We start from the raw sequence: 22,400 nt of genomic DNA on the forward strand, positions 1-22,400 counted from the left end.
TGATAAGGATATAGAAATTACATATATAAATATTAGAAGTCTTAGCAAAATATATAACAAATTGCCAAACGATATTCAGATGTCCAATGATGACCATAAAATTAAAAGAAAAATAAAGAAATACCATAAGGAAATTGAAGACAAAGAAGACTGAAGAGTTATATATAAAGATATTTTAATTATAATAGATATTATATTAATGAAATAGTCAAATGAAATGTATATATAAAATATGAAAACTGTTTTTCATAATCTCTCATACCAGGCACCTCTGTCTGACTGAGATATGAAAATAATGTATATATATATATATATATATATATATATATATATAAATATAATAAATATATATTTATATATATATATATATATATATATATATATATATATATATATAGTTCAAATTCAAGTCAGTTATCTATGTACATGGTGCAATCCCTAGACAATATAATATAATAATGGTGTAGTCGAAGGTAAAATAGAAGAACTAAAAAGAATACCAGGAAGAAAAATGCACATGATTAATGATTTACGCGAGAAGAAAAAATACAGGGAACTGAAAACTGAAGTACAGGACCAATAGTGAAAAAATACATAGAACTGAAAACTGAAGTACAGGACCAATAGTGAATAATGGTAATGAAATGGTAAATTGGCAGACAAATAACAATATATGTATATATATATAGTTCAAATTCAAGTCAGTTATCTATGTACATGGTGCAGTCTCTAGACAATATAATATAATAATGGTGTAGTCGAAGGTAAAATAGAAGAACTAAAAAGAATGCCAGAAAGAAAAATGCACATGATTGATGATTTACGCGAGAAGAAAAAATACATGGAACTGAAGTACAGGACCAATAGTGAATAATGGTTATGAAATGGCAAATTGGCAGAAAAATATCAATATAAACAAGGGAGGGAAAGGGAATTATTGATTTGGCGAAGATAAAGTGGACATATATAATAATACCAAATAAAATGGTGAGAAGAGTGATCGAAGAAAGAATTCTACTGAGCATGATCATTAAAAAGAAAGGACACAAAATTGAGACCCATGTTGTCTATGATTGGACGCATTCTGCGAAAAATGGGTAAACTAAGAACACATCCGCTTTACACTGTATGAGTGTTTTCAGCATATAACAGATGGTGCTAGTGTGCTTCAAATTCAGCGTTTGTTTTAAAACACAGTCTCTCTAAATATAGTAATGAACATTAAACGTTTATACTTGTTTATCTATGTATATTATGTAGTCAAAGGTAAAATAGAAGGACTAAAAGAACTGGCAAGAAGAAGAATGTACATGATTGATGATTTATTTAGAAAAAATACAGGGAACTGAAATCCGAAGTACAGTACAGGACAAAAAGTGAATAGTGGTAATGAATTAGCAAAATGACAGAAAAATATCAATATAAACAAGGGAGGGAAAGGGAAAGGGAATTATTTATTTGTGGCGCTCTCACTTCATGGACTTGCCTTCTGGCAGACTACTATTTTTTATTATATATTTGAATAAATGCAAATGTATGCACTATAGAGATATGCAATATATATTATTTTTAATAACAATTAAGAAAAAAAAAGTATAAAAGGCTCTAGTGCAAAACTGATACGTCCACAATATCTTCAAACCTAAATTCAAATTTCATGTGAACGTGTTGGCCTTATTATTTAATGTCATGGGAATTAACATCTAAATTGTCCTTAGTACGAAGTTTTTATTGCGAGACAAATGTTTTAAATACGAATTGATTCAATTATTAATTTTCATTTTTCAATTATCATATGAGATCAGCTGATTGGTATTTATCCGTTTTGGTTTTAAAAATGTGGCGCTAATGTAAATCCTCGCACGTGAAGCGATCATTGACACTGGCATGCACGGCACGGCGAACGAGCGATGTGAACGCACCCTGTGGCAGGTTAGTGAATTCAAGAAACACTGTGCATTATCAAAATGGCCGACAAGCGACAAGAATTTAAGTTAATGTGTTTTCTCGAATATTTTCTATGAAATTGTACACACCTCGATTTCAAATAACAACAAAACTATAGTTTAAAACATGATAGTTAAGTTTATCGTGTTTTGTTGGTGCCAGGATTGTTGCTAATGACTTGTAGTGAAGTGAAATCAAAATGTGCATTCTTCTGTAGTTTGGATATGGCCATTACTATCAGTGCATTTCTCAAGTGTTTGTTCTATGAATCCTCGTGTTATTTGTGAACTATATGTTTCGTACTATATTAGTGTATATTTCTCATGAGGATTAAACTAAAGTTTAGGTAAGTAATATGATTTTCTACTAGGCTTTGTCAGTGTGAACTTTACATCTCTGTGATGTCTTAAAGATCATATGTGTATAGTTATTTCTTGCAATATGAATGGAGATAGATTTGATATCGAATTCTTGTAAACCTACCAACTCGAAATTAATTTAAACACATTGACATTATGAATATTATTTCAAACATGACAGATTATATATAAGTATATATATAAATATTTGTATATATATATATATATATATATATATATATATCCGTGTATCTATATACATTTATTTCAAAGTTACCACTTTAAATAAACAATCAATAATATTTTAAGAATCTTCATATTTCCATTACATTTCCATAAGTTTCGATCTATACCTTCATGTCATCATCAATGGATAAAAACCATTGGTGTCTTCCATTACTACCTTAATTATACTGACATAGTTTGCACGAACATTTCTCACTAAATTTATTTCTTCAACATTAATATGTTTCGTGTATAAATATTATTTATAATGTATGTAATGTGCAAATAGTAAAATGTTTTAAGTATATTCGTATTTTCTAAACAACCGTCGCAGGATCAGTAAATGGATTACAGAATAACAATTTATAATTTCTGAGAAGTTTATTGACACATACAAAAATGGATATATACAAATTAGTAAAAATACATACTTTCAAAGTATAAAAATGTGATACCCCATGATTAATATTAATAAAATATGTTACAGCATACAAGTATATATATGTAGACATTTTAACATTCATATAAATATTGCATTATTATAACATTTATATAGTCATTGCATGATTTTATATATTTCAACATTAAAATTGACTTAACATGCTTTCATCATTTTTCAACATCAAAATTTACTAAGCTTGATGAATTTGAGTATGAACGTTTTAATATATGTTAACATATATAATATTAAATGTCAAAAATGTCAACAATGTCTCTATTGAATTTTAAGAATATTTAAACAAAAAAAGAATATCAATATGCCTTTAAAATCTTTAATCAACGCAACAAATTTTGATGTCCAAAAACAGTCCTCTATAATTTACACATTGAACTTTAAATTACACTTTTTTTATCAAGACGTTTTTGACATTTTCAATCAAAGCAAAAAATTTTGATGTCATGAAAACAAGCAAGAAAAGCAACAAATTTTGATGTCATAAAAACGAGCAAGAAAAGCAACAAATTTTGATGTCATAAAAATATCCTCTATAATTACACGTTGAACATTAAATTTACACACTTCTTCATCAACGTTTTTGAAATTTTCAAAGCATCAAATTTTGATGTCATAAGAAAAGCAACAAATTTCGATGTCATAAAAACAAGTAAAAAAAGCAACAAATGTTGGTGTCATAAAAAATTCCTTTATAATTACACGTTGAACATCAAATTACACATTTTTTTTATCAAGACGTGTTTAAAGCAACATGTCGAAAAAAATTTCTTTAATTTACACCTTGAACTTTTTACTCATTTTTTTATCATGAGGTTTTTGACATTTTCAATCGAGGCAGCAGCTTTTGATGTCATAAAAACAAGCCAGAAAAGCAACAAATTTTGTTGTCATAAAAAATCATCTCTAATTTATACATTGTACATTATATTTACACACTTTTTTTATCGACGTTTTTGAAATTTTTAATCAAGCAACAAATTTTGATGTCAAAAAATGCTTCTTTAACTTACACCTTTTTACACAGTTTTTATCATGACGTTTTTGACATTTTCGATCAAAGCAACAAATTTTAATGCCATAAAAACAAGCAAGAAAAGCAACAAATTTTGATATCATAAAAAAATATCTAATTTACACATTAAACATTAAATTACACATTTTTACCAACGTTTTTGAAATCTTCAATCAAAACAACAAGAAGAAAAACAAGAAAGAAAAGTAACAAATATTGATGTCATAAAAACAAGCAAGAAAAGCAACAACTTTTGATGTCATAAAAACAAGCAAATAAAGTAACATGGTAGTTTTAAAGATAGCTTCTACAACAAGTAACAGTTATAATTAAATAATTAACTAGATCAAAATGTTGTTGATGAGAATGTATTTTTGAAGGTGTGCTTGTTATTATTAAATTTGTGAAATTGTTAAATGAAAATTTTCGGCATGATCTTCTTACATGTTTGATTTTGAGATCCTGACGGTTTGAGAATTTTGCACAAATATACAAGGTGTCCCAGAACTTAACGCCAAGACAAACAGGGCGACAGCATGACTATCCTAAAAAAATTAAAAAACAAAATGTATCTCAGATTGTTTTGGAAATTTTCAGCTTTTAAGGTTCGACCTACAGCTTTAGTGAAATTATGACCATTTTTCGGTTATTGTATTTAATTTTTATCCAAAAATCCTTAAAAATCTATCACCTGATTAATGCACGGCCCCTTTATGAGAATGTTGTTTTACATTGTCCATTGGATTAAATCAAATAGTAATAATAACAAAATAATGATTAAAGGTGGATCTATTAAAATGATTTAAGTAATATTATGTGTTTGGGATCGTTCAAGTATTACGTAAGCTGATTTATTACAATTATTTACCCCCCCCCCCATCCCCCTTGTCAGCAAAAGTAAGCAAAGCTCTTACCCCTTACCCTCATGCTTACGTAAACCTTTACATTATTTAGCACATCTGCCTTGTAAGACATTGTAAGACTAATTGATAGAATTTGTTGACCATCTCTAATTCATTTGTTTATAATTATTTAATTTATTGTACGATATTTAGAAATTTATGACTTAGACTTTGGTATCTTTTTTAGCATTTTTTACAAATAAATTATTATATTTTGGACGTTATTTTCAAATCTGGACTTCCCTCGTCATCATAATATACATCTACAGTTGAACTTCGAAACATATTGTCTCTCTCTTGCATAATACGCTTTCTCGCATAATACGCTTTCTCGCATAATACGCTTTCTCGCATAATACGCTTTCTCGCATAATACGCTTTCTCGCATAAAAAACTGTGTGGTCCGGTTTCTGGTAAATCTTGATTTTATTATCAGCTAATTATCGCTATATTAATCCCTTTTTACCTAATATCAATTTTGTTTAGTAGTTCCTAGTATCAAGGCTTTGAAGAATTGAATTTTAAAAATAGATTAATTTGTTGCAGATGACGACAGCACGATGGATCAGCAAAATGATGCAGAAAAAGTCATGTCTAATGAATTATAGGTATGATATTTAGATTGAATTTTATTTTTGATTATCAGATTGAAGCAGCGTGAATTGTTTATTTTCGTTTGTATTTTAAGACTATTTATGAGATCAGAGCGAAAAGATTCAAATCTCACCATTTATTTATTTTAGTTCATATTCTTTTGCTTTATTTCTCACCATAATATTTATCGAAACTGATACATTCATTAGCTTGGAGCTTGTGAGTTTGTTTTTTTGGAATTGGTTCTCCTAAATCATAGGTTTCTAAACTTTTTTGTGTCGTGGTGGAGGACCCCATTGAGCTTTGCCATGAACCTTCTGTTTACCTGATCTATTTTTTTATATAAATTTATAACTGTACTAAAGTTTATTATAAAATATTTAAAGCAAAAATACATGTTAATTATATACATTCATTAATTGAATTTAAACTAGTGGTGCATGGCATCGTGCCTTAGGGCAAATTGCTGGAACTTCCTGTACCGTAATTTATTCGAGGAAAATTAAATGTTTTCAAATAGATTATTATAAATACTGTAACTTATATATCTTTACAGAAAGCTAAATAAACAAAACTCAATCCATCAAATTTAAAATGAAGGACATTGTCTAATATTTATAAGAATTATATAAACTGAATAGCAAAGTTAATATTTATTTATTTATTTATTTAATTATTTATTATTTATTTGAAGTATATTAGTGAGCTTTAGAACTTTAGCCAGAATTAAAATTAAAATACGAACTATTTTCGATGTTCAAAGAAATTTTTTTTTGGAAATTAAAAAAAAAATGAAAAAGCTTTCTCTAAAAGCAATAGTTTCGTCAGCACAAGCAAAAAGTTTTTTGAATCATTCAAGTTGGATGCTTTGTTCTCTGGAAAACTGCTATTTTTTGCACATTTTGCTCGGTATCTTTGAAACGGCTGAACCTGCCTTTCTGCTTGTTTTTGCCTTTGTCAAAAACTAATTAGCACATCTTCTGTCAATGAGAATCGAATGTTTTTTAAACCATTGAAATCGGTTGATGTATCCATACATACATTCACACACATCCGTTTTTATTTAATATTGCCCAGCCTTTCAATAGTCAGCAAATGGGTTCTTTACAAGCTCAACCATATTGCGATCACGAATCGAATATTTTCTACTTATAAAAAAAACAATATTTTTATTTCTATTTATAAATATTGTACATGACTTTTTGTTGTACATAGTATAATATAAGTAAATAGATATTATGGTGGTGTAATATAATCCACTACCGTTGATGAATTTACGTTTCGACATCTCATAATTTTTTTTCGTTGAGGTGTGGTGAACCCCCTGAAGGTTGTTATGGATTCCTGGCGGTCCATATTGACACTTTGAGAACCACTGGCTTAGATGGTCCAACTGTTGAATCCATTTCTTCTTATTTGTTTTGGTGTAAAGCTCAAAATCAAATACAAGTATAGGATCGTCTTGTTTAGTGTTCAGTTTGTTCTCAAACTTCAACTAATGTGGAGATCAGGCTGAAAGTGTACATGTAAGCTAGTTAGGAATAGTCTGCTGTACTCCAAAAGTAGATAGACGTAGTGGCACCGTTTGTGAGGCCAGGATCTTTTAACCCTATCCTCGTATGTTGAGATTGAAGCTTGAATGATAATATAATGGCTCTTCTCCGGCGAAGTTGCATTAATAAATATTACAGAAATTGTAATTATAGCCCGGTCAATTTACTTATTCAAGGTTACAATAATTCATAATAGGCTGTAACTTAGCAAAACTGTTTAATATGCAAATATAAAAGAAATTCCAAAAGTTCTCATCGTTCCGATGCGAGCTAAAAACTAGTGGGGCGCATGGCATCGTGCCTTAAGGCAAATTGCTGGAACTTTCCGTACCAAATTTTTTTTTTTTTTAAAGATTAACATTTTTGAAAAAAATTTACTCTGAAAAAATTAGATTTTTGAGAAACTATAAATTTTTGACAAAAACTTACTTTTTTTTGAAAAAAAGACTTTTTGAAGAAAAATTTATTTTGAAATATTTTGGAAATTCTGAACTTTTTTCAAAGCAATCGTACTGCTTTAACATAGAGAAACTATACATAGAGACAAAAAATCGAAGCGCGTAAGCGCCGCGTCGCCGTCGTACGGATAAACATTGGTACGGAACCCATAGGAATGTAAACAAAATTTATAATTATTGTTAAAATCTCTATAAAATATCTGAAACTTTGATGTACATATGTCTAATGATTGTTTTTGACCGCCAAATGGCTTTTTTTTACTTTTTTTAACTAGATCTCCGAAACCGCTAGACCTACCTTCATGAAAATTTGACTAGTTCTTCATCTTGTTAACACAAGTAAAATGTTTTTTGAATTATTCAAATCGGACGATCTCTTAAAAACTGAGTTACCGTTTTTGGCTTTTTTTGCCCCATATTTCCGGAACGGCTAGTTCTGCCTTTGCCAAAAACTAATCAGCACGTCTCCTTATCAATACGAATCGAATGTTTTTTGAATTATTCAAATCGCTTCATCCGTGTTCCCGAAATCGTCGACGAAAATTTGTATCCGAACACACACACATACATCCATTTTTTCTAAGGTATGCCAAAATTTTCAGAAGGATTTGAAACATAAAGATATATAAAAATTTTCAGTTTCGATTTTTTTGAGATTACTATAACTTGCTGTTAAAAATGGCGCAAGGTCAAAGGCCTACTTTTTGCGATTTTCAGCTAAATGGTCAGTTTTATCGCAAAATTATCTACAAAAATGCATCAATACTTTTTTTTCTCAGAGCCACCGTTTTAAAGATATAACCCTTTGAAATAATACATTTAAACGCCGCCTACGAGGTTTTTTAGGTGGTTTTTCCAGTAGGCCTATTTCACGGGTATGTTGTGATTCTGTTTGTTTCGGAACTATTGCTAAATAACATTTGTAAATTTGGGATTGGTAAAACTGAAGACGGTAATTATGAAAAAGCAGCTAAATCTATTCCTGGGAGTCATAATTTTCAAATGTTCCTACTTCCTATTTTTCTTATAATAAATAAATTTATCACATAGACATTTTTTATGTGTTTCTTTTAATACATTCATCTTATAGTTTTATATCAGATATTTAAGATTGCACAAATGATACAAATGACAATTATTGTAATACTGTTACTTGGTACAATACTTCGAGTTTGTTTTCATCTGAAATCGATGCTCATCAAGAATGTGTTTGGCGAATGAGTTGAGATTGCAGTTCTTATTATATATAAGGTCATGGCTATAACTTATTATATATTTTTTTATTACAATCGTATATGATTCTTACTCCCAAAATGTCTAAAAAGTGCCTTTTTCAGATTTTTTTCAAGTAAATTAAGAGTGTTGTCAGGGGCGCCCATTAATCACGTAATCAGTGTTTATGCAAGAAGATAAATATTTTATCTAAAACTTTTCGCTGGAGAATTTATGTTTCGCCAGAAAATCTTGACTTTGTTTTTCCGATGCATTTAGAAATTTTGATTTGTTTGAAATTAGTACTTATGTGTGTTTGTGAATAGAAAAACAACTTTACTCTACGTTTAAAAAAAGATATGAAAAATATGAGTCTGACGCTAAAGATCGGTCGAACCATTTTTTGACCAGAATTCGTTACGTCCTTCCACGTAATTATTAAAGTTGCGGTCATTTAATTCCCGGATTTTTTTCCTTTTTGAAGTATTGCTCATGTTATGATAAATTATTTTGTCCGATGGATAGTACGCCTGTGTATCATTTTTTCTCAGAAATTTCTGAGTTCACTATGTGGCCTTGTCTACCGACCTCTGCTTCCGGTTTCGATACCCACTTCGGACAACTTGATATCAAGCGACGATGAATATCTCAAATGTCATATCAAGTGAAAAAATCCTTTCGAAGCCTTGCTGAATATATAATATTAATTCAGATCACTATTAGAAATATATTTAATATGATCAAAAAGGGAATGTCGGGGATTAGCAGTTCAATAATGCCCTAACCTAGTATTTCTAGAAGAAAACCCTTCTCTTTCTGATGAGATTATATTAGACATAATTCTAATAGTGAATGAATATATATTAAAGCAATGGCCCGAAAGGCTATTTTTACTTGATACCGTATTTAAGATTTATAATCTGAAATGAAAATTTGATATCACTGCAGTTTGGAATTAAGTTAATTCACATTTTTACAATAGTGCCAGCTCTGACTTGTATAAGAAGTTCCAGGTTCGATACTCGCCTCGGACAGCCTGATGTCAAACAATGATGACATCGATTTTCACTTGGAAATATATTTTGAGAGAACGGATCGTCCAATTTGAATGATTCAAAAAACATTGCCCTTGTATTGACTGAATGAAGAATAATTAATGAACTGATAATATTTGGGAGGAATGGGAATCTTTTCAACAGCTAGTGGGGCGCATGGCATCGTGCCTTAAAGCAAATTGCTGGAACTTCCCGTACCAAATTTTTTTTTTTTAAAAGATTAACATTTTAAAAAAAAAATTACTCTGAAAAATTAGATTTTTGAGAAACTATAAATTTTTGACAAAAATTGACTTTTTTTGAAAAAAAAGGCTTTTTCAAGAAAAGTGTATTTTCAGAAATTCTGAACTTTTTTTAAAAGCAATCGTACTGCTTTAACTGCATAGAGATGAAATATAAAAGCGCGTAAGCGCCGCGCCGCCGTCTAACGAATAAGCATTGGTATGGAACCCATAGCAATGTATACAAAATTTATACTTATTGTTAAAATCTCTATAAAACATCTGATAATTTCTTGTACATATGTCTAATGATCATATTTGACCGCCAGATGGCAGTTTTTTTACTTTTTTTACTAGATCTCCGAAACCGCTAGACCTACCTTCATGAAAATTCTTCTCAGTCAGTTCTTCATCTTGAAAATACAAGTAAAATGTTTTTTGAATTATTCAAATCGGACGCTCCGTTCTCTTAAAAACTGAGTTACCGTTTTTGGTACTTTTTGCCCCATATCTTCGGAACGGCTAGACCTGCCTTCGCCAAAAACTAATCAGCACGTCTCCTTATCGATACGAATCGAATGTTTTTTGAATTCTTTAAAGCGCTTCATCCTTGTTCCCGAAATCGTCGACGAAAATTTGTATCCGAACACACACACATACATCCATTTTTTCTAAGGTATGCCAAAATGTTCAGAAACCTTTGAAACGTAAAGATATATAAAAATTTTCATTTTCGATTATTTTGCGATTACTATAACTTGCCCTACGGGAAGCTAAAAAAACTCAAAAAAAACTATTTTTTCTTGTTCTTTAAAAAAAACTATTTTTTTTTTCAAAATTTTCAAAAATTCGGAAGCTTTTAAATTTTTTAAATTACAGTATGGGAAGTTCTAGCAATTTGCCTTAAGTCTCGATACCATATCCACCACTAGTTATTATTAACATCCCCTAGGTTAAGTATAGTAATTGCAAAAAAATCGAAAATGAAAATTTTTATATATCTTCACGTTTCAGAGGTTTCTGAACATTTTGGCATATCTTTTGGGAATACGGTTCAACTGATTTGGATGATTAAAAAAAATGATTCCCATTGATAGGAAGATATGCTTATTAGTTTTTGGTAAAGACAGGTCTAGCCGTTTGGGAGATACGGGGCAAAAAGTGGAAAAAATGGTATTTCAGCTTTTGAGTTAACGGAGCGTTCAATTTGAATAATTCAAAAAACATTTTACTTGTATTGACAAGATGAAGAATTGATCAAATTTTCATGAGGGCAGGCCTAGCGGTTTCGGAGATCTAACGAAAAAAGTAAAAAAAAAATGCCATTTGGCGGTCAAAAATGATCATTAGACATATGCACATCAAATTATTAGATATTTTATAGAGATTTTAACAATAAGTATGAATTTTGTTTACATTCCTATGAGTTCCGTACCTATGTTTATCCGTTAGACAGCGACGCGGCGCTTACGCGCTTTATATTTTGTCTCTATGCAGTGAAAGCAGTACGATTGCTTTGAAAAAAAAGTTCAGATCTTCCAAAATATGTCAAAATAAAGAAAAAAAATTTTTTCAAAAAAAAAAATTTTTTTTCAAAAAAAAGTAATTTTTTTCCAATTTATAGTTTCTCAAAAATCTAATTTTTTCGAAGTAATTTTTTTTTCAAAAATGTTTTTCGTTTTTAAAAAAATAATAATTATTGATACGGGAAGTTCCAGCAATTTGCCTTAAGGCACGATGCCATGCACCACTAGTTGATTTTGGTCTCATGTCTTAAATAATTGCATTTGTGAGTAGCAATTGTTTGATATTGCTCTTCACTATGGTACCTTCTTACATGGCAAACCAGATGTGTCATTGCACTCCAGTGGCATATTACTGGGTACACTACCAATACAAAATTACACATTACTTACTAAAGCTAAAGCAAAAGCAAAGCGCAATACAAGTCTCGGCTACGATTCCCATCATTGTGCACACCGCATTGCCTTTATATAATAAATGTGTCATATTTAGTGACTATTTTATTATTAATAAGAATATTTTATGGGCCGGTTGGAAGCCGCGGGGGGCGCGCTGCAAAATGAATACTTCGATCGAGGTCTAATTAATTCTTTTTGGTCCATACATGCACGAAGAATAAACATTCGAAATTGGTAATTATTAAAAGAACTTTTATACTTGTTCAAAAAATATGGTCGTTTTTGTTTTTTTATTTTTTATTTTTTAGGAATCAATTATAGTCTCAATATATTTCTATAAATTAATACTCAATATGTTACTAGTTGGTGAAATCGCCAGACGCGTGTTCATCATTTGCTTCATGAGAAGAATGTAAAAAGAACAAATGATTTTTTGTGTTTTCATGAAGAGAAAAAAATTTTAGTCTTCCCAATGTTTTGGTTAGAAAATACACCTAAGTCTGTTTTTAAACGGAGATTGGTTCCAGAAGAAGCCGTGTAAAAAAAGACATTGATCTTATACAAAAATGGGTGATTTGTCCTACTCTCTAAAACCTATTAAAATTAGTGAAAAACAAGAATTTTCAAGAACAAGAATTCATGTTTATTTTAATAATAATTCCCCTAAATTAGTGCTATTCACATTTGCTTTGACCAGTAAAAATTGTTTGTACGCGCTAAAGGGGAATTTACTTAAATCTTTAAGCTAGTGTTCGCAAACTATCGATACTATCGATGGTTTCAGACTTTTTTCTTTCATAAGTACTTTTTTGTGATATGAACATACATCGCAAAAATTAAATTTGACAAAAAAAAATAAGTACATAAAATTTCAAATCGTGCTAAATGGAATAAAATCGTGTAAAAAAATTAAAAATATTCAATTTTCAAACCGTGTTATATCAAAACCGTGTACAAAAAGACCGTATAAAAACAGACTTAGGTGTACTTAATATTTGCATATGATATCGACTTTATCTTCTATATATTTTTAAATCATAACTCCACGTAGGGTAAGTTTTAGTAATTGCAAAAAAATAGAAAATTAAAGTTTTTGCATATCTTTTTAACATTTCAAAGGTGTCTGAACATTTTTACAAAGAGAAAATGGATCTATGTGTGCGTGCGTGTGTGTTTGGATACAAATTTTCATCTACGACTTCGGGAACACGGTTCAACCGATTTGAATGATTCAAAAAACATTCGATTCCTATTGATAAGGATATGTACTGATTTGTTTTTGGCGAAGGTAGGTCCAGCCGTTTCGAAGATTCGGGGCGAAAAGTGTCAAAAATTGTAATTCAGTTTTTGAGAGAAAGGAGCGTCTGATTTTAATAATTTAAAAAACATTTTACTCGTATTGATAAAACAAAGAACTGGTTAAATTTTGTTTACATTTCTGTAGGTCCAATGTTTATCCGTGAGACTGCGACGCGGCGTTTGCGCGCTTCGATATTTCGTTTTTAAAACAGCCATGCAGCACTTTACCAAATTTCAAAATAAAATCAAAATAAAATATAAATATTTTTCAAAAAAGTCATTTTTTTTAAATTGTCGAATATCTCATTTTTTTTAGGTTTTGAAATTGATTTATTTATTTGAAATTAGTTTTGAAATTGTTGATAATTTTTGAACTTCATTGCTAATTTCGAAAATTTTGAAAAATTATACAAATGAATTATTTACTTGAAAAGTTAGCTACGCAACACCGAAAATTGTATACAATGTCAATTGTCATGAAAGATCAAGAATTTTAGTCTTATAGTAAAAATGGTTTATCGACAATTTTATAAGCGAACCCGACGAACTCCGTTTCGCCACCAGATGGTTTCGTGAGAAAGATGAAGAAATTTTTTGTTTGTTTTATATTTGAAAAGGAAAAATTCGATTTTATTATACAACAGTAATGAATTTATTTCGATTACAAAAATGAAGTGTTTTTTAGTTGAATTTCTCTAAGTAAATGAAAGTGAATCCGCAAATTATCCGTTTCATTGTAGTGCTCTTTGGTAAACCACATTTTTTGTTTTTTTGTCTGACGTTAACACAAACAAAGCGGATGGTTTTCCAACTCGTGAACAGGCAACGTATAACTGCCCATGTGAAAAACAATGATTTTCTAAATAATCTATTTGAAATTTATCCCGCAAACACTAAGCGATTGTCCTTGCGACTTGTTATTGCGAACGCGACTTGTTATTGGCGAACTGGAAATTGCAATCGTTTGAAGTCAAACGGAAGACGAGTCGGAATCATTGGTATGTCACCAAATCGCCAGCAATTTTTGATTGAATGGTGAAATTCAGTGCGTGTACATCATTATTGTTTGCGGCAAGAATTGCTTGTTGACTTAACCAAGCATAATTCTGATAATTCTCACTAATGTCATTACTCGAATTTTTAATTACGGTGCGTGAAGTTCCAGCAATTTGCATTAGGGCACGATGCCATGCACCACTACTTTCCTTAGCTATAAACCTTGCGGAGCCCGAGACCTTTCCAAAGAATGCAAAATTGTCGAAATCGGTTCGTGCATTCTGGAGTTATTTCGTCAGGAAAGAAAACCCAACTTATTTTTATATATATAGAAGATTATAAAATCTTTTGCGTGTTGGTACTGAAAATAAGTTGGATAAAAGGCAAACATTTAAACTTTCTGAACAAAATAGAAAATATTCACTTGAAACATTAAAATCATTTATTTGGAGCTTAAATTTTCGGTCTGTCCAAAAGGCAGGTCTAAGTTGTCTTACTCTTCTTTTTTTACCACTATCGTGCGAAGTGGTGTTTGTCTTCTGTTATCACTCGTACTATTTTTTTTTATTTATTACCATATCTGTATATTTTATTCATCCATTTCTGCAGCATTATATTTAAAAACTCTTCCAAGTAGTCAAGACATTATCCGCCTTTCTTATAGTCCATGTCTTTCATCCGCACAGATTTATGCTTCGTGTGTAGTATTTATTTAAGTATGGATTTCTTGATTTCGAAATTCAATGGTTGATTGTTTTAATCGTAAACTTTTAATATCAACTTCGTTAGCTGATAATAGCGTGACGTCATTTGGTGAAAGGTTATGCGAGTTGATATGACCTGATGATGTGCGCCGCTTTAAGGTCGTTCGGCAGAACAGCATTGAGCCGTCGTGGACCGACAACTGACGACCGACCATTCACTCTTTGTAAATGATGTAAATGATAAACTCTGCGTTATTTTGTCAATACCTGTTGCCTCGCTAGATTTTTAAACCGAATCATTTTAATGAAACCATTAATCTTGCAGCATACCTGACATTATCATTTTTTCTACTAGTCGACATATGAATAATAAATGAATGCAAGTATTGCATTTGGAATTTGAGTTTCTTCATAAGGAGTCGTCATAAATAAAAGTTATCCACGGATTTTTTTTTTAATTATATTATTATTTTGTTCTTGGGAAACTTTAATTTAAGCATTAGTATGTTTGATATATGCTATTATTTCTATACCAGTAATGTTGAATTCTTGTAAACAATGATAAATAATTTCTTAAATATGGCTCCGCTTGAAGGTACACGCCCTTTGATTTTGAAAATATAGAACATAGTTTGAATGCTTTTTATATTATACAATATGCTATATGCTATATTGTACAAGCATTTTAAAAAGATATGGAATGTGATTACTAAGTCAATTTTATTTTGCAGATAATTGATGAAAGCAAAATGCGGAGGCGGGTCCTTCTTCATTAAGTGGCTTCTTCAGCGATCGATGTGCTGAAGTTGAGATCACATGTTGAAAAAATAAGGAATATAAAAGTTTAAATATGGACTTTGACATTCTGAGATGCTGCTGCATCACATTTGTGCTGTCCGCCTGGGTCACCCCTGCCAGTTTTTCCTCGTTTGAGACGAATGCCGGGTCCAGCATTTACGTGGACAAAATTGGTCTCGAACAAAGCATCGCTGCAGTGCTGCATAAAGTGGCTTATGGTTCCACTACGACCAAGCGAAGCATACCAGATGGCATGTCAGCTACTGGTTCCGGCGTTACGACTGTTACGACACCTCTGCTTACCACGTTTCGTTATCGTGAGCGAGATCATGACCTGGAACGACCTCATGAACCACCGAATGGCCCAGCTGGTTTCGAATTGGATCTTGAAAAGGATCATGCGCTACCTACGTCCGCACCAAATGCTGATATATTAAAAAGTCACGGTAGCTCTTCGTATCCAAATCCTAATCGTCATCATAATGGTGATAGAGGTACGGGCCATCAAAAACACAATCCTCTAGGAAACATGGACGGCCCTTCTCGAAAATTGGCTGTGCCACCAACACAGTGGATGTATTCACGCGATGTTCCGTCCTATGCTCCACCATCTCGATCGTATAATACGCCTCCATTGCCGCCGGATTATTTTCAGTTTGCTGACAAACCCACATTGCGTAATTCAAATTCGGAAGGCATTCTCGGTAGCAATGGGGGCGTTTCTACTAGTTACGCTAGTCGTCGTCCGTTGCCGCCACCGAGTCTTATGCCTAATCATGAAAGAATTCCTGTCAGGCCTCCAAACTTAGCATCAGGAGTGCTGGCACCCGATGCTATGCCGCCACAAGAGCCATCGACGGAAGGCAGAAAAAAGACTCTAAATACGCCCTACAACCGCGCGACACAAATAGACACATCGCACAATCAACTTCCGGTAAATGGTCCTGATGTAGGTCGAGTGGATCCAAATGGTAATTTGACCGATTTCATGCCGAATGGAAGTTTCTTACATTACCCTAGTATTTCGCGCATTCTGTCTGGATCAAATGGCCGCAAGGAAGAAATACCAGCTGTTTTACTCAGAACAGTAACTGCTGGACCGAGCATCATATTACCTCCACTATCATCTCCCGCACCACCAGAAGATAAAATTCACGAATCATGGAATATACCAAAAGAATCTGAAAGAAAATTAGTAGAAGCGGAATTATTACCATCTGACGTTGATGATTCTAAATCGCAGCTTGATGACGCAAATAATATCAAAAACCAAGATACAACAGATCAAGTTTTTCCTATGGAATATTCTACTGAAATAATACAACTTGCAAATGTGAACAATGATCGAAATTTATATTCCTCTACATCACGACCGTCAGAAAGAGGACCCTATAGTCCACCCTACACAACCTGGACAGTAGCTTGGAACTTGCATATATATCTTGTTGCAATTTTGTTCACAATACTCGCAGTTTACTCTATATTCAAAATAATATGCTATGACAAATTGACACATCTGTTTAGTCAATCATATTTTGTATGTTTGCATTTGACATTGATATTAATTTGTTTGGCAAGAATATTTTATTTGTGTTATGATCCATACAATATCCACTCAAGTTTTCATATATTTATATCAGAAATATTACTAAATTTACCAGCAGCATTCTTAACAGTATCATTTGCAATACTGATATTGTTTCTTCTTAGACGTACTATTAACTTGAAGAACAATCGGTATTCTGCTTTGGTTCGACCGCTAACTGTTATTATTGGAAGTAGTGTACATGTTGGTCTATGCATTACATTACATTATGTTGAAAGTCATAGTCACGGACATGGAAATAACCAGGAACCTCGGATTCTTGGTTTAATATGCCAGATTATATACATATTTGTATGCTTGAGTTTGGGGTTGTTGTATCTTTACATTTATCGTATACTTAAACGTATTTTGCGAAATAAATCTCAAAATTATATACATGGCTATCAAAATCTATCATATGCAATTCATATTAGTATTGCTACGGCTTTGCTGTTTATATTACTAGCAGCTTTACAAGTATATGGTGTTGTGGATATGACTACATCTCCACGATTAGCGTTATCTGAATTTGATTGGTTGCAATGGGGTTATCAGTTTTCTTTGAGACTGATAGAAGTGGCTGTTATTACACTTATGTCTTGGGTTGCCGGACTAAGAACTGGCTCATCAAAGTCATTACAAAGAGAGAAAGGAATGGAACCACATAATGTTTCCGGTTTTGCTCTATTTCCGTGTACTTCTAGCTCTAGCCAAGAACATTTTGAAACTGACTACCCAGCCATATGCAATGCCAATACTAATCTACATACATATACTTTACGAACCGGTAAGCCGATATATGATGACAGCTTTGCTTTAAATTCATTAGGGACTGAAGTGCCAACTGCTCCTCAATCAAGACCGATTGATTACCAAATGAGTGTTGGCCCTGATACAGGCCGTTCAATAGAAACTGATAGTGCTTGTTCTTCAGCGCACAATGGTAATCTATTAGTGCAAAATGAATTTACATCAGTGCCTAAAGATTATTTGAACAACAGCAGTGCTGTACCAGATCATTATGAGAATCCAGACTTTGAATTTCGCGGTACACCGCGAAATACAACGCCCATTCCAAGCAATTGTTACTCTGAACCAGTAGATATGAAGGAACACGGCCATTACAACCACTCAGTCCAGAATCTGGATTTCAAAAATTTTGAAAGACCGCATTTCGATAAACCTGCCTCGCGTACTGAATTTCGAGCTTCGAAGAATATGAAAAACGTGAAGAATGGTTGTGGCGTTCAGCATTCTGAACGTGATTATGAGCAATCAGCGCACAATGTATACGGTTCTGGACGTCACAGTTCGTTTGATCGAAGGGGGGTACGAAAAAGCGGCACAATGAGCAATATCGGTGGTGTGCACACCAGCGGCATTCGGTCCAGCGGCGGTAGCAGATCATCGGGGGTGCAGACACTGAGCTCTTCTAGAGCGGAACGTGAACGATCCTCCACGCGATAAAAAAACATCACGCTGTTCCTGATCATCACATGTACGATGAGGAATATAAAATAGATCCCGGTTACCCCGAACGGCCGCAGTTCGACCGTAGACAACATTCCCGCATGTCTGATCAGAAGGCAGAGCAAGATGCCGAAATCAACGAAAGCATGCTCGTGGCCGAGCACGGCTTCGTCAGATTCCGCGCTTTAGACGCGGTCCCTCCCATTTCGGTCCAGAGGGCCAGCAAAGGCAAAGAGAAACGCTATAATACGTAGTGCCGACGTTTCGAAAGCCTTATTATCCTTACATAATTGGATTGCCAGTGCGACTTAATTTGTACATAAAGTTAGGTATTAACAATTATCCTTATATAGTATTTTATGCGCAGCTACATACTTGTATCCAAATTCATGCACTAGTTGTCAATATTAAAATTGTGATCAATATATCAATAGAGTCGTATATTGGAGCAACAATCATAATTTACATTACATTGATTCACATATGCTCATAAACTCATTTCACATGTGATGCACCTGATATTTTTTTATATTTATTTGTACACCATCTGCAAAAAAGCATTTTAAAACTTACATACAAGACTCTACATGTTCGTGTTACTAAAACATTGTTAATTATTTCAAACATAACACATTATATATTCTAGTGTATATTGTTATAAACAATATGATAAAATGTTTTTAGACATCGAACCAATAATAATACAAATTGGTGAAGAAGAATGACTTCATTAAAATTCCAAACGTTTCGAGTCTGGACTTGACTCATCCTTGGTGCTTACAAATATTTCAAACAGAAATACTTAAAAGATGAAACTTAGTTATAAAACTGAAAAAATATATAAATCTGGAGTTTTGATAGTCATTTTTCTTCACATTTTTTTCATTATTGTATGGATGCCTGAAAGCGTTTTAATATATATCTTCCACCATCTGAAAAGCCATATTCATATATATATATATACATACATATATATATATATATATATATATATATATATATATATAATATGTATAATATGTACGCTAGAATATTTACATAAAATCTTAGAGGTATGGTATTTTCTCATGCGTAATTAAAATTGCTATAAATAGTGTTAATAGTGTACAGTTCAAATAACTTTGCCACATTTAAGTAACTAATCTATGGAACATGCATTTTAATCTTTCATTACTAGTACAATACATGTCTAAATATTAGCCTAATTAGTTTCATTTAGTAATATCTTTTTTGTGCTATTGTAAAGTACTAATGCTTTTAATGGTGGACTTTGTAATTCTCATTTGTACATATATATTTATAAGAAATGATTACACATATATAAATATTTTAGCATTCTAATGGTATTGTACATAAAATAATGCACATTTAGAAGATAAGATTTACTTTTTATGAGATCTTTGCCTTTGCTCATTCGGTTTTCAGTCTAGACTAACTATTCTTAAAATTAAGATACTAATCATGATAGGTGTTCTGAATACTGAATTCACAATTCCGAATAAAAATTTTTCCAAAAATTTTTACTTATCCATTTTTAAATTAGTTGTAATATTCGACTGAAGTCATTAAAGATTCAGCTTTATTTTCTCCGGCAGGGATGAATTCAATTTTCATATATATCCCTCATGACAAATACAAATAATACTGCATTTATAGCAACACATGACAAATTTAGTAGGTTAGAATCAGATTAATAAAAATTAAGATAAAAAGCATATTATTACATTGCTGTTATAGATACTTGCCTCAGATAACTTTTTAATGTCAATGGAGATTTATTATTTATTGTACTATTCCTTAAACTAGTTAGTTTATATTTATGAATATTGGTTTAAACTTCAAAATAATGAGCTTTATTACATATTTTATTGATATAAAAAGCATTGCATAACATTAACATTAGAATACATTTTACAATATATCAACTACATTATATATTGCCATATCTCTTTTATATTTATAACTTGTATAATCGTTTTTGTACTGGATGGGCATTTTTACTTAAACACAATTAAAGCATTCTAATTATTATTTTTTTTTTAATGCTGACTTATGACTTTTATATATCGAGTGGCAATATTTTAAAATTGACTTCAGTGTTTTTTTTACTATAAAATAGTTGAAGTTTAATTGACTGATGCGAGATCTGCCTAGGTTAAATATGTCTTAATGTTCATGTATTTGGTACATCTGCAGAACAATATTAAATTACTTTTTCTTTAATTTCGACATATTGTGACTATTAACATGCTTTCACTTACATTGCTTTTTGTATAAAAGACCTAATACAATTTAATATATATATATATATATATATATATATATATATATATATAAATTCTTGAAAGAGATAACATGAAGTAAAAAAGGAGGATTGTAAATGCTTTAACATACAATTCTATTTCATCATCAGCGGATATGAATATTATGAATAATAGTCAAAAAACGTTAGTTTGCAAAATGTAATTTGTATTTTAACAAATGTAAAACACAACACTGCCAGTAATAAATTTTAAAATCATTTTTGAAGAATACAGATCTGTATTTACAACATAGAAAATTTTATACCCATTGAAGATGACATAGAATTGCTTTTTTACTTGGTTTTTAAAAAATTTAATCATATAATTTAACTTCAAAATCAACTATTTATAATATACATATATATATATATATATATATATATATATATATATATATATAAAAAAACTGTTTTTTATTAATGTTATGCCCGATTACTAGACTCTGTTAATACATATGTCAACATCAAATTCAGAATTGTTATATATATATATATATATATATATATATATATTGTATGATTCTGAATTTGATGTTGACATATGTATTAACAAAGTCTAATAATCGGGCATAACATCAATAAAAAACATGAATTTCTTTCAAAAATTTATTTTAAATCAATACGTTTCGGCTATAATCCTAGCCTTCATTCAGTGGAAAAATTAGTTGATCTTACATTTACATCTTCAACCAGTCTACGAATAACACACTATCCATTTGTGATTTTTTCAAATCAGTATTTTGTGAAAATATTGTGTAATTTCAAGTTAATGTTTATAATATATAGTGTAGTGCATTACCATATCCTAATACCATGGATTATTAAAATTTCCAATTTAACACTAAGATCAACTAATTTTTCCACTGAATGAAGGCTAGGATTATAGCCGAAAACGTATGGATTTAAAATAAATTTTTGAAAGAAATTCATGTTTTTATTGATGTTTGCCCGATTATTAGACTTTGTTAATATATATATATATATATATATATATAATATATATATAATTTTTTCATGCTTTGAGATTAATATTTACCATGATTTTATTCTTTGTATAGATATATTTAAGACTGATACAGATTATTTCAATGCAGTGTCCTTACAGTATTACTCGAGACAATTTCAGTATTTTCTTTTTATTTATTGTTAGTGATATTATTATTCTTTGGTTTAGACTTTAAATTATATTTATTTTGTAACGATATGTTATATGTTGGATGAAAATTTTATTAAAAATAGTACTAAGAGGTTATTTGTTAATTATATTATACCTCTTTTGCTTTTGGGAATAATTGAAAAAACGCCTGGTACAAATTGATATTTTATCTA

At 31.0% G+C, this 22,400-nt stretch overlaps 2 protein-coding genes across 3 annotated transcripts in view; both read left to right on the plus strand.

The window, feature by feature from the left end:
* Window positions 1-22,400, plus strand: part of LOC113377009 (N-acetyllactosaminide beta-1,3-N-acetylglucosaminyltransferase 2-like) — a 33,213-nt gene that overhangs the window by 5,930 nt on the left and 4,883 nt on the right. The gene's annotated exons all lie outside the window — the stretch shown is intronic.
* Window positions 5,457-18,766, plus strand: LOC113378264. Its single transcript, XM_026618793.1, has 2 exons — window positions 5,457-5,510; window positions 15,648-18,766. The coding sequence occupies exon 2, from the start codon at window positions 15,767-15,769 to the stop codon at window positions 18,764-18,766; it is 3,000 nt and encodes a 999-aa protein (XP_026474578.1). The 5' UTR covers window positions 5,457-5,510; window positions 15,648-15,766.

This window comes from Ctenocephalides felis, unplaced genomic scaffold, assembly GCF_003426905.1.
Source record: "Ctenocephalides felis isolate EL2017-DRISC unplaced genomic scaffold, ASM342690v1 CF-g0.4_SCAFFOLD_01886, whole genome shotgun sequence".
Lineage (NCBI taxonomy): Eukaryota > Metazoa > Arthropoda > Insecta > Siphonaptera > Pulicidae > Ctenocephalides > Ctenocephalides felis.